Here is a 14,428-nt window from a genome sequence, read left to right on the forward strand (position 1 = left end):
TTTTCCTATTTGTTTTTGTTTAAGTGTTCCACCCCCACCTGGAAGCGAAGAGGAAGCTGCAGAAAATGGCGTTGTGAAAACGGTAGTTTTAAATGTGTTTTTGAAATACTGCTTTAACTTGTTTTGATTTATGGGGTATTTGTAATTTGGCTATGGACTTACCATTGAATGAATTAATGTGTAAGTGTACAACTTTGATTTTTTTATTTTTTTTTTCTGAAAGGTGTTTGGCACTATCTGCAGGAACTCTGTAGAAATTATAAAATTAGGAAATCCAATTTCCAACTGCAGTCTACTTTTTACATCTAACTTTCAGAAAATAAATCAATAGTACTTCCAGCTTTTTGAGGGAAAGGCTGTGCTTCAAGGCAGCTGTCTTTTCTCAGAGACATCCTTTTCAAAATTATACGCACTGACAGGAAAATAAAATCCTCTGCTTGTTTTTCTTTTTTAAACATGATAGACAATAAGCATTTTCAGAACTACATGAAAATATGGTTCAAGAGATGAATTGCGCATGCCTTTCAGAGGCAACATAACAAACTGGTTTGGTAGTAGTCTTCAGTGTTCAGTATGGCTTATAACGTAAGTGTTAGTGTGATGAAGGAAAGGACCAGAAAACAAAACTCACAGTTGCAATGTTGATAAAAGGCCTCAGTTTACTGTGAATGGGAGTAGTTTAAATCTGTTCTATGAAAGAATTGCAATTTAACTTCACTGGATTTTTTAGCTTGTATCTTGCAAGAATTCTCTTATGTGATGCAGAAACCATTGTCATGGTATTTGTGCAAGTTTTAAGGACTAGCCTCTCAAAAATATTTTTCTCAGTAAGTCTAATACTCTATTTATGAAAGATACTACAACTTGGGGAAAAAAAAAACTTAAAAAGCTTATTTTGGTTATTTAAACTGAAAAGCTCTTTATTGTAAGTGCACCAAAGGTTTTTTGTGCTGATGCTAATACTGTAAGTGGGCAGTAGATTTAATATGTTAGGTACAAGGAGACAATAGTATACTTTTTTGGACTTACTGATTTAGAAATACTCAAGATCCTCATTGGTGCAGTTTCCTTGTACTTGCATATCTTTGTGTTTTTTCACCTATGCAAAGCTTCACATTATTAGGATATCATTAGAACATTCCATAAATTAAGAACTTTATGGTAAAAGGTGCACATGAAGGGTCAGCAGCAACCTAGAAAAATGGATCGTGTTCAAATTGATTGAATAAAAAAAGGTAAATATTTCTGTGAGAAGAGTATTAAGAAATCATTTTTTTATAATTGAAATTGATTTTGGTTGAAAATGTACATGCTCCAGACAAAATTTATTTTCTGTTCAGTGCATTTCAAGTGGCTCTCTACTGTGTGGGTTGCCTGGTGTGCGAGGGTGGTGAACTTGTGCTTTTTGGCAGTGGGGCATTGCAAGACTGTTGCCTGTCCTTAGCTGTCATTTACATCTATGCTGATCTGGACATCCCCCCCTCCTTGATTAGACTCTTAATTGTTATGTAAGTTAATGTTGTATAGACCGGAGGAACTGCACTCCAACATCTTCTGTGCAGCTGCTTTGTCTAATTTATGTACCAGGCAAGTTAATAAGTGGTATAATAGATAAGGGCTAGAGCTCAGATGTGCTTGGATAATTGCAGGTTACATGGACAGAGTCAACATGGCTTTGGTATGTTCAGTGTCTTGCTGAAGGATTCGACAAGTATGTGGATACGGGTGATGTGGTTGATAAAGTTAACTTGGATTCCACAAAGTTTTTGAAGAAGTTCCTCACCAGAGGATTTTAAGAAAACTAAGCAGCTGTAGGATGAGAGTCCCACATGGGTAGCTGATGTGTAAAAGATAGAAAACAGAGAGTAGAAATAAAAGTTCCATTTTCACAGTAAAGGAAGGTCACCTCCAGTGGGGATTCTCTGGAATGTTGTGCATAACCTGTGCTGTTTAATGTGTTTGTACATTACTCAGAGAAGGGGTAAGTTGTGGGATCACAAGTTTTCTGATGTTACAAAGTTATTCAAGATAGTAAGATATTAACCAGCTGGTTAATAAATGGTTATTGAAACTCTATATAGAAAAAGAAGAGTGATGTTCATGGGAGGAAAACCAGGTTTACAAATAAAATGGCGGTCTCTGAGCAGACCGTTACTACTTAGCAGGGATGCACTACAATATGTGGAAAGATCCATGCAAGTGGTGGTTAAGTGCTTGTCAGGAGTCTAAAAGACAGTTAAACCTTGGGATGTAGCAGGAAATGAAGAGAACAACATTGAAGATATCACTATACAATAAATTCATGGTTCTGTTGCACCCTGAATTTTGTGTGCTGTTCTGTTCCCTTCATGTGAAGGCTTTACTTCAACTGGAAAAAGCTGAGAAGAGCAGCAAAAGTAGTTGAGGTAGCTTTCATGCAAGGAATGGTAGGTAGACTTACTAGGCAAGGACTTCTCAGCCAGGAAGGTAGGCATACATAGGATATGGTGGGGTCTAACAAAATCATATATGGAGACTATAAATAAAGATTGACTCATCACAGTCTCTTCCGTGTGAGAACTGGGACTGTTAAATGAAAATCATAGGAGCCAGGATAAAAACAAATAAAAGAGGTTGGATCTTCATGCAGTAGACAGTGCTATGAAACTCCTTGCCAAAGAGTGTGGCTGCTGGTAGTTTGAGTTCAAGGGAAATCTGGGCAAGTACTTAAAAAGAACATCCATTAGGGGTTACTAAACGGTCAAACCATAACTGGTTTAGGAAATGCCCTGAGATGATGATAATCAGCAGCTAGAAAAGTGTTAGGGAGCAGCACCATATGTGTTTGCCCTGTTTTTTCTCTCCCCTGTGGTCTCTGGGAGGGGAACCACAGCAGCAAAACACTGGACTAGATGAGCTCTCGGTATGAACTGGCATTATTACCTGTATCAGCAAGCTTGAATGCTATGGGACAGAACAGCATGCAGTGCACTCTTGTATCTGTTTTTTGCTGAAAAATATCAAATATTTGATATAGTCTACTGATGTTAGGAATTGAATAGATTTATCTGAAGGGCAGTGCTCATATACAAATGGAAAAATATTTGAGTTACCGTGGATATATGTAATTGAAGATGGCAAGAAGCTAGTCTTGCATATCTTGAAGTTATTTTCTGAATGACATTGTAAGAGTAGAACCGGTGTGTATGAGCTAGATAGAAGGAACAAGGATATTAGATAGTGGAAACCATTTTATTTTTATTTAGGAAATGTCATGTTTCAGAAACAGAAGCTTAGATGTTTCCCCATTTTAATCCAGATGTTTCAGATACTTGTAGAATTTAAGCAGATCAGCCTTCTAATTTTACTGTTAATGCTTCTCAGTTCTGAGGTCTAGGAAAAGAAGAATTTTCTATCATTCAAAGATTTCTAGTACAGATAGTTTTGTCTGGATTATTTTTCCACTGTAAAGGTAAGTGGCTGCTTTTTGTCTAAGCAGTGACTTTTTCTTTCGTAGAAGGTGGCAGAGGCTGAGGATGACAGTGATAGTGATAGTGATGATGATGAAGATGATGTTCAAGTCACCATAGGGGATATTAAAACAGGAGCTCCACAGTATGGGTAAGTTATTTGCGAACACTAACTGGGGGAAGTTTCCAGATTACGTTTAATTATTAATTCAGGCTCTCTAATACTTGCCAATGTCGAATTGTATACATAGTCTCAATTTTGGTGTTGTTTTTTTGGTTGGTTTGTTTGGTTTTTGTTAGTTTGTTTGGTTTTTTTTTAAGCTCTTTAACAATGTTTTTAATGATGTAGTGACTTGAAAACAAACAGAAGGCAAAATAAAATCAATAAAATGTCTTAAAGGAAGAGCTGTTATAGGAGTTAAATTTTGTTTTCAGACTTCTTGAAATAATTGTACTAAATTGGTAGAGAGTTTTTTATTATGGAATAGCTACGTTACATAGCGTTTTTAGGGTCATTATTGTGATGGGAACATTTTTGCTGCAAATGATAGAGTGGTAAGCACAGAGAACATTAGAAACATTTGTCCTTGGTCCTGTTTGTAGTGAATACGGTGGTAATTAGACTTCTGTAGTTTCAGTTTGTATTGATGTTCTCAAATAATATTTTCACGTACTTCAGGATGGAGCTGCCAATCTCTAGATATAAATTCTGAAGAACATGGCTTAGGGATTTGTACCATGCAAGACATTTGTTGCTGTTATTGCCCCATATTCCTTCTTCTGTTGATAAAGGGCTTCTTTTTCACTGAATGCTTTTGAACAGTGTTAGTTTTACCCAAAATATTATTTTTCATTACATGAAAGTTTTCTGAGGCAGGTGTTCTGATTGCTTGTCTTGGCAATCCAGATGTTTTTATACTTATTAAAGCCAGAGTTACTAGGGCATCATTTCTTAGTAGAATTATAACGGGTCTGCAGGTAGGTCTGACTCATGCATATTATTATGTCTGTAACTTTAAAAGAAGGTGATTTATTCATTTTTGAAACAGAATATTTTTAAACTTCCAGTATTTCATATCCTAAACTAGCTGTTCAAATCAACGTAATATAAAAATAGCAATTCTTTCAGTTCTTTATTTGCCTGCTTTCGGTAGTTTGCAGTGTGCTTGTGTTGTAGGCAGTTACCTCAACTTTTATGACACTAAAGCAAAACTAGATTTATATTCTCAGTGAATTTGCTGGTGCTTTTGCCATTAATACAGAAAACAATGACCAGATTGCTCTAAATCTAATTAAAGTAGAAAGCTTTATGTAGAATTGGTTGTTTTCTGAACAGAAAGTTCACGGAAGGGCAGAAATCTAAAACAAACTCAACATTGCTGTTCATTTTAACTTCAGTATAACAGGCTCCTTTTATAGGATTAAATGATTTTTCATATGGTAGTCAACTGCTGTTAAAAAAAGAAAAGAAAGATTTGTTTGACAGTCATGCACGAATACAACATGACAGATCAGAGAGTTCAATGTTTTGTGTCAGTTTTATACCATTGTAGCACTTGAATGAAAACTAAAACTGCATGGAAGTGGTACTCTAAACTATACACTGCCTTCTAGCTACTAATATATGCTAATCTCATTATGTTTATGAGTTGATACCACCTGTGAGGATACATTGCACGTAAATGGTAGTGAGAGCTACCTCTTAATGTTCCAAAAGAACAACGCTGTAATTCCTAAGGTAGTTAAATCAGCTCAGTGTGTAGATTTCTGGGTGCATTTTTATGAAGAAATCTCTCAAGTATTTCAGAAAGTGAAATGTTACATACTTTTCTGTTGGTCACAAGGCTGCTGATTGTTGGAAGCACATTGAAACAGACAGCCTTTTGACCACTGTAGAGAAATTCTTTTAGTTTTCACTTTTGTACAGATTAAATGGAATACTTACGAAAAGAGAAAAGGATCTGTCTAAACCCTTTCTTTTCTTACTTTGTTTTTACCCTAATCCCCAGAGTGTCATCTGTATCCCTAAATGAACTGCGTTTTTCCTTTCTCTCTTCTTCTGGTTCTGTCCATTCTTGTTTCTGTCAAGGTCTTTATCCTTTCAACTCAGGAAGAGTGGCTGGGACTTGCTTCACAACTGTTTGTTAGTTGGAGAAGTTGCTACTGAGCATAGAAAGGTATACTCTCTTCCTCCTAGGCTGATCTCTTTACGTTTACAGTGTTACCAGCTTGGAAAGTTAGAGATTCAGGATGGCGAGTGAGCCTGGGTCCAGTTTGTTTCTGGATCTAGCTAACTCTTGTTTTGTGTTTTCTTCAGTTTTAGAGTTTTCTCTGTCTAATTCAGTTTTGTTAATTTCTTTAAGTTATGGAGCAGCACCTGTGAATCTCAATATTAAGACAGGAGGACGAGCTTATGGATCTTCTGGTAAGAAAATTTACACAGAATTATTGTTTTTTTGCAAAAAAGTTTGATAGTTTTGAATGAAGGAAATAATTTTAACTTCCAAAACTTCTTGATAAATTTAAATCTGACTTTTTATTTCTATTTTAAGTGTGTTACAACTGTTAAAACTTTCTTCGGGCAATACAGAAGGTTGTAACTTTCTAACTTCTTCACAGGTGCAAAAGTTAAAGGGGTGGATCTAGATGCACCGGGGAGTATTAATGGTGTGCCACTTCTGGAAGTAGATTTAGATTCTTTTGAAGATAAACCTTGGAGAAAGCCAGGTAATGCTCTGGTTTACATTAACTGATACATTGGTATTCAGTAGATTATTTTATTAACAATAATTCCTATTTACTGCATGTAGATGTTGTCTACCATATAGCTAGAAGATACTGTACAATATAACTTGGAAAAAGCAGCAAACTTATGTGTTCCCTGTGTGCTATGCTGCAGAGTTTGTGCGTGTGCCATGTTTCTTGGTATACATCCCACACATATGTCAGCAAAAAAGAGACAGTAGGATATGTCCTTTATTTTTTTTAAAAAATGTGTATCCTGAACTCTCCTTGGAAATGTGTATTCGTGTGAAATCTGCTGTCATTGGTCTGTGCTATAAGAAAGAAGGTGGAGCAGAATGGAAAGTAGTTCTAGGAGGTTTGAGCGTGAAGAATGGGGAAAGGTAGCTACTTGTGCTTTTTTGTGTTCACTCATAGATGTCCATAAACTTTGAAGAAGCAGCTGATACCACGTGGGCTTCCCATAAGTCTCCTGTGTGTATTGTCTGGTTGGCTCAAGTGATTTGGCCAGACTTGTCTAATACCAGCATTAGTTGGTTGTTTTTTTAGTGGCAGTACATCTAGTTGCTGTGTATAGTTTTTTCTAGTGTTCGTATACTGCTTTGGTGAAGCAAATAGTGTCTACAACATGGACAAAAAGAAGCCTTTCCTAATATTCTGGTGTTTGAACTGTTAGCTATTTGAAATATATTCTGTGCATTTGAGTTATGTCTGGTCTCTTTCTTACAATAAAAATACTTTGTGGCATCAAATGAAATTAGGAGTCAAAACAAAATGAGGAGTCATATACAGAACAAGCAAAAGTGAGTGATTGCTCGCTGAGCATACAGCAAACCTATAGATCTTACATGCATCCTATTGTATAGATATGGGGATTATAATATCCTATGATATTCTGTAAGTATCTACTCGTGATCCCTGAGACAGAATGCTAGGCAAGATATTATTTCTTAATGTTTTTATAGTGGTAGCCATGAATACTCTATGTTTAATGATTTTAGATTGTACCGTACATTTCAGTAGTATGTTTTTAGATCAATAGCTAGTGCATTTTGATATTGTAAATAGAGTTATATGTATGTTCAGTGAAGATCAACTTTGTCATGTCCTGAAAACCTATGCTTTTCTATTTAAAGGAGCTGATCTCTCTGACTATTTCAACTATGGATTCAATGAAGATACCTGGAAAGCTTACTGTGAAAAACAAAAGAGAATACGAATGGGTCTTGAAGTTTTACCAGTTACCTCAACTACAAATAAAATTACGGTAATTAGTGCAACTTTTGTTGTATTCTACATGCTTTTTCCCTGTAAAGCTGCTTGTGTGCCATAAGCTTGGTTCTGCCCAGGTCAGTGCATTTGTTAGAGTTTGCACCTTCCTCCCTATCCTGAGCCTTGAATGTGTCTGTGTTGCTTCACTGGCAGTTTGTGTGGGTAGTGTGACAGACTAGCTGCAGCCAGATTGCATCTGTACCATTATTCAGGTTGTGGCCCATCACTTAAGAGTTGTGTGGTGTCTTAATGGGCAATGTGTTATTTAACTTAGGCTGAAGACAATGCTATGGAAGTAAGACCAAGTGCAGAGATTCTCGATGGCAGATACCATCTTTTGAAGGTGAATTTTAGTAAACTTTTGTTGGTTGCTCTCATTTTTGTTGAGTATTGCTTCCCATGCCACCACAGACTGACAGAAGAACAACTGAAATGGACATAGCCATTATTTTGAACTCTCAATTTACATCAGTGACTTCTTGTGAATGACACAAAATGCCAATTAAAAAGTGTTGCTTTGTTCGTCACCATTCTGCAAGCATGTGAGTTAGTGGCCTGGTGAACTAACAAATATCCCAGTGAAAGTAATTTTTGTTTTATTTTTAGTTGTAGTGCATTTGTTTGTGCAGATTAAAGAATTTGTGCAGATGTGCTGAGGAAGTTTTTGTAGATTATGGCATATTTTTGTTTTCCTGTTATGGCATATTTACTTTTCCTGTGGCCTTATAGCTCTCATTGTGTTTTGTAACGCTTATCCCTGGCAACTCTGAGATGTGAAAATCAATCTTCTGTATTTTTCTATTGTCCTTTCGGGATTATATGGCAATAATTCAAGTTATAAAATTTTTACGTTCAGAAATGCTGATTTTCAGAGAGCAGAAAAATCTGTATGACAGGATTTATCTTAAGCATTGAACATTGTTTTTCAACTTCTCATTTTCTCATTTACTCTTTTGTTTGATACTAAATTTGAAGTAAGAATACAACAGTTATTTATTTTGCTTATTTTCAATATGCAATCATTTTTGTTCACGAGCTGTCATTAAACTGACTTGGAACTGTTTTCTTCTGTTTACTCCTGTGATGTCAGTTGCAGACAGGTATATTTGTTTCCCCTCAGATGCTATTTAGGAGTCTCTGGTCATTTTTGCTTTATCTTAGCAAGAACAGAAGTTCTCCAGGGCTTTTGGCTGTCCACAGTTATCATTACAACACTGTTGCAGGATGGTGGAAATGGTGGGCAGTGGAAGTTATGATTTGCCATTGTAGCTGATGGCTGCATTCAAAACTTCTCTGAACTGTTGCCCAGAAGGATAACTATTCTAAACTAAGGCTTCCCTTATTTCTGTCTCAGTAGTGACTCTTTGGGGGTCCAGTGATCAAACAGTACACATAATAATTGTGTTGTAAGAGTCTGAAGTAAGACTTTGTCATGTGTTTTACAAGAATTGTGCATGTAATTGTTAAATAATTTTGTTATTTTTTTTCCACTCTTCTGAAATATTAAGTCTCATGATATTTATGTGGTATGTTTAGATTAATCTTCTGTAACTGGTAAGACTTTGTCTCCTACGTTTTCCAATTACTCATCAATTAATAGAAGTCTTACAGATTTTTCAGATAAATACGTAACCCAAACCTCTTTTTAGTTTGTTTTTTTTTTTTTTTCATATTTCTGAATACTAAAGTTTAATTAATTTTTTAGTGAATCTTAACTGTTTATGTGCATTTTGGGGGGGTTGAGAAAGAAATGCTTGTATTTGGAAGTGAGATTCTGCGAAACCTTAGTAGTTCACTTGCCTACAAGAAGCTCTGAGATCAGAGCCTGTATGATGTTATACCATGAGTGAACTAGCTAGATTCCTGTACCATAATGAGCATATTTTGCTCTTTATGAAACTTAGTTATGTAAAATCCCTGGTATCCAAGTTAAATAAATGGAAAATGCTTTATGACTTTCGGATGATTTTTGTATTGTTAAGACTGTTCATTCTCAATTGTAATTTTGAGGTTTGAGCTTAGTGATTAATGCATCTTTGGCTAATGACCTCGCTAGAGTGATGTATCTATATGGTTGGTGCAGTGGGAGTATCTTTAAAAACTGAATTAGTATGGGTTTGTCTTTAGTGCTAACCCATACATATTTTTCTTTCATGTATAACGTGCTGCCAAAATCAAACAAAACTTCAAGTACTTGCACAAAAGGTCTGGTGTAGCTTAAATAAAGTGGAGTTTTGCAGTACTTCAGAAAAAGTAGTATGTTTTTGAAGCATTTATTCTGAACTAATGAAAAATCTTTTAAAGTTTGCATAACCCAGAGTATGAGGTGACTTCCTGGTATGACTTGGAAATTAAGTTACTAGATTTCATGGTCAGTAAGGCAGATGGAGAACAGACTGTTTCTTGTCTCGTGGTTTGTTCTTGGGTAGCAAACGTGTTAGATATCTCTGTTGTTGAGATTATGAAGACATCTTTTTTTTAATAATAATTTTGCTTCTTTTAAAAATGAAGGTGTTATTTTGTTCATACAGGAAATACTACAGGAAAATCAATTTGGTATGTTGTTCACATCCAAATCAAATGCTTGGAAAATAACTATTAAAACTGTCTAATCTTCTGTAATAAATTGTTCTCTGCCATATTGCTTCTTATATACATATTAAACATGGTTCTTAAGTAATATATCCTTATAAAGTACAGAGTTTCATTAGCTATGAAAGGTGACAGTTTTTTATAAAATCTGATTAAAGTTGAACCTGCTTTCTTTTTGCATTGACTATGTGCTGTGCTGAGTGTTGGGGTTACTATACTGAGGTTAAACTAATGATAAAACATTATTTTGAAGGTACAGCAGGGCAGAACTGGAAATTTGGAGAAAGAGTTGGCAGTACAGTCGACCAAAGCTGATTTCACATCTCCTCCTGCATTACTCAAATCAGGAATTCCAACAAACAGGTCAGTTAGATAGTTGTAACTCAAGACCAAAAAACTTTTATACTGTTACCTCTGTGTATTTGAAGTTCATGATTTTTGTAGGAAAAAAGCAGAACGTATTTCTGTAACAGGTAGAAATGAGGGAAAAAGTGATCCTCATCACTTTTCTGTTTCAGTCACAGTTACACATGAATGCTGTGCTACCTTCTTGGCTATTCAGATAGAGAAAGCAGAAGAAAAGGGGAGGAAGAAGCAGCAGAACCAAATAACAAGGCAGCTATAAAAATCCAGGTTGATGTGCAACACTGTTTTCTGAGTAGAATTAGATTGACTGTGGTTCTGTAGGTGTGGGTATTAGCTAACACATCTCAGCTAAACAAAATGTAGTTGGACAGCTATGAGTTCAGTGACTGGGAGGATTCCTGGAACCTAGTCTCTTTCCTTTTCAAGTGATCTTGTATAAATGTTTTGGTTTTGCACAGATTGAAAACAATTGTCTTGTAAATAGTGGCAGGGGAAGTAAAGCAGGTTGTATGCTTGTGTCATCAACAGTTAAAGATTAGCATCTATGACTTGTCTTCGGCATTGCATCTGTAAGTACCTTGACTAATTCAGAGGCAATAGTGTTCATTTATTCCGTCCCTTAAGAGTCAGTTCAACACCCAAATCTATTTCTCTTGGGTGGAAAAAAAATCGTGATACTTTTACCTGCATTTTTCTTTCACTCCTAGGATATTCCTCCTGGTAGCCTAAATTATTCTCTGAGCTATCAAGTTATACTACTCTGTTTTACTAGATTTTTAGTGTGTTGTTTTCTTTTGGTTGGTTGGTTTGCTTTTATTAATTTTTATTTGTCTATGAAGTAGTACAGGTTTTCCAAACTTTGTACCAACCCTTTTCTTTTCCGAATTGCTTCTGATGTGTGATGTTCTTGTAACAGAGTTCTCAAAATTGAATGTACTGTTCACAGGGTAAAGATTGCGTATCTGCATTTAGTACAGGTTTTGTTACAGGATTTCAATTCTTTATGCAGCTCACTGGTGGACAGAAGACTTCTATAGCACTTTAGAAAGTAGTTAATGACCAGCATATTGAAATACGGTTAAGCTTGAAGTTGCAGGAAAAATGCATTGCAAAAATTCAGTGATTCTGTGAAATTTGCATTTGTTGTGAGAAAGCGTAATACAATAGGATCATATATGTGCATGGTGTAGGCTTCATAAGTAAAAACTTCATCATATGGTCTATTTAAGATAAACCTATCTTACCATAGATGTCTTTATTCAGCATTTTTATGTGATTTCTTTTCCTGCCTGAAGTTAGCAATCCCAAGTTTAAGTGACCATCTTTTTGCTTTTTAAATTTTTAAAATTACAATATTGGTTGTTAATCAGAACTTTCCTGAGAAATTTAAGACATGTTTATTTTCTCCAGGAACTAAATTTATCTTAGTAAAGGTTGGGAAACCTGTATATCTTTAAGAATAAGAAGCCAGTAAGTGAAGTTGATCTGGTGTGTAGATAAAGGAGAAACAAAATGGTACATTTCTAGTTGTATTACTTAATGCATTCCAATAGTTAGTATGTTGCTATATAAACATTTAGTGTGAATACTGTAATTGTAAGTTGTTACAATGGCAAAGCTGACTTCTTTCCATATTATATATCTGCTCCTTTGGATACATTTGCTTAAAATAAATTCTTGTCTGAAGAAAAAGGTATTTCTGCCAAGTGGTCAGAAGAGGTTTTGGAAGAAAATGGTATGCTTAAAAGTCTGAGATTAGCTCAGTGAATGAGTGCATCTTAACTGTGCGGATTACATGTACTTCTACTTGAATGACTTCTTCAGAATGCAGATACTGTTTTCTGTATATAAAAAATTATATTACTAATTTCTTTATAATCAGGCAGCATTTTAGGGGATTGGATTTTTTTATTTCTTTATGAAAGAGCTGATTTTAGGTAGGCAGAAATTTTGGGCAATCCAACTCTTTGATAATTTAAAGTAATTGCCTTTATGCCATGAAGCATTTGCAGTAGTTTTGTTGTGGTGTTGCTGGACACATTTCTCATGTAGCAGTAAAACTTCTATCAGGTTCTACCAGTAGTTGATTTATTTGGTGAAAAGGAGGGAAAACTACAACTGGGTATAGTGGCCTTTGTGTGGAAATTGGTAAGGAGCTGGATATAAGAAGAGGAACTGAAAAAGCAGAAAAGATAGAGACACAAGAAAAGAAAGACCTGGGCTGTTTATCTCACTACGAGTGGCACCTCTTCTCAGAGAAGTCACAGACGAGCACTGTCTCCAGAAAAGCCAGCTCAGGCATCAGAAAGTGGCAGAAACAATATAGGGGGGATACACACAAATTAAGGTAAGGGAGGGTATGGAAATCAGGGCATGATCCTTATTTAATGTTTTAATTCCCCGTTTACTAGTCAGGACTGTAGCATTGCTTGGTGGATGATTTTACAAATAGATATTGCAGCGCGTATTTCTCTTTAATGGGAAGTCTGAGGACAGATGGTGGGGTTTGCTTTTTTTCATTTGTTTGTACTCAAACATTAAAGTATTTCTGTGCCTACTGTTTTTACCTTTTTAGTTTGAGTACAGTAGGTGTTTCCATATGATTTCAGTTGAAATTCTCAAATAAAAATTCTCTGAGGTTTAGCAAGAATATTACTCATTACCAATATGGAGAGTGTAGTTTGCTAAATACAAACAGGATTATTGCTCACCAGCAAATAAAAGTTACTACTTCACTAGAATTGCATCCCAAATGTTTAATTCAGAGAAAACTTCAGTGCTTGTTCATACAACGTGTCTGAGTAATTTTGCTTGGATTAATAAACAATTACTGTCTCAATCATAGCTAAGCTATTAGTTGTTTAGAAGTGACACCGGAACATATCGTATCGATTCTGTGATATTTCGGGCTATTGAAAAGCATGATGTGTGGCGTAACTCTAAAAGAGGAGTTAGAACATAACGGAAATGTTTTAGTAAATAAACGTCATATACAAACAATATGGTATAAAAATATAATGTTTGTTCTCTAGAGTTAGTTAATTAAAGATTGTGTGCATGCCCACAATTAAGGTAAAAATCTGAAGGGATCTCTTTTCAGTATAATGCTTTTTAGAACGTGAAGAGGATTTAACATATTTCAAACCTATCTTAACCAGCCAGGCCATAGAAAGGTCTTACTGGTTTTTAGACCCGTGCTTTTTCTTTTGTCCTTTTTCAAGGACTGTGAGATAGTATTTATTTAGTAGCAGAAGAATAAGCAGAAGTTTCATTTACAAGCTGGATGCAAAAATGGGTATTTTCTCATTCCAGTAATACCTGGAATAGTTATCTATCACAAAACTTCATTCTGTCAAAAGCTCTTCTTTGTTTAACATGTATTTATGCTTTTTGAGTTACTACTAAAGAGTACATTAAATTTAAATTGATTTTGCTTTCAGGTAAATTAGCCCGTGGATGCGTTAGGCTTTCTCTGTGCTTGGGCCTTTCTGTAAACAGAATTTTTATAGAAAATGGATTTGTGATAACATCATTACTAGGAAAAAAATACAAGTTTCTCTTGTTTCATGAACTAACTTCACAAGACTAAATGATGAAGACTCAGATATTATTTTGAAAAAAAATGTTTTGTAGATCAGTGATTTCTGTATTAAATTTGTTTGTTTCTTAATTATATCCATCTGTGATGAGTTCAACTAAGCTGAGGCTGTCCTCAAGGGGGGGAATAAAGCATAAAACACGTAAGCAGGATAAGAAGGAACATATCTAATATGTTTTTTTAAGTATACTATAATTCTGTAATTCCTAGACTGGACCATAGGTCTAGTGAATAAATGTGGCATCCAGTAGTTAAACCATTTCTGATTTTTTTTGAAAAAGCAGTTCATTATATTATTTGTGGTGGGGATGGGGGGATTTCTGAAACTATGAATTTGGAAAAAAAATTTCTTTTTTTTTTCCCCCCCTTTTTTTCCCCCTCTTTGTCTTTGCTCTGTGGAACCTAAGTA

The 14,428-nt window shown here is 35.3% G+C and overlaps 1 protein-coding gene across 11 annotated transcripts in view; it reads left to right on the top strand.

The window, feature by feature from the left end:
• The window catches only part of FIP1L1 (factor interacting with PAPOLA and CPSF1), a 42,964-nt gene that overhangs the window by 3,363 nt on the left and 25,173 nt on the right, over window positions 1-14,428 (top strand). For 4 of the 11 annotated variants that reach the window (XM_065060909.1, XM_065060911.1, XM_065060915.1 and 1 more), the window contains exons 3-9: window positions 25-82; window positions 3,497-3,600; window positions 5,813-5,874; window positions 6,069-6,176; window positions 7,328-7,458; window positions 7,738-7,806; window positions 10,309-10,418. In XM_065060909.1, the coding sequence (XP_064916981.1) occupies window positions 25-82; window positions 3,497-3,600; window positions 5,813-5,874; window positions 6,069-6,176; window positions 7,328-7,458; window positions 7,738-7,806; window positions 10,309-10,418 (642 nt within the window). The remainder of the gene's footprint in view (window positions 1-24; window positions 83-3,496; window positions 3,601-5,812; window positions 5,875-6,068; window positions 6,177-7,327; window positions 7,459-7,737; window positions 7,807-10,308; window positions 10,419-14,428) is intronic. The other 7 variants (XM_065060912.1, XM_065060914.1, XM_065060917.1 and 4 more) reach the window with 3 other exon arrangements.

The sequence above is a fragment of the Columba livia genome, chromosome 4, assembly GCF_036013475.1.
Source record: "Columba livia isolate bColLiv1 breed racing homer chromosome 4, bColLiv1.pat.W.v2, whole genome shotgun sequence".
Taxonomy (NCBI): Eukaryota; Metazoa; Chordata; class Aves; order Columbiformes; family Columbidae; genus Columba; species Columba livia.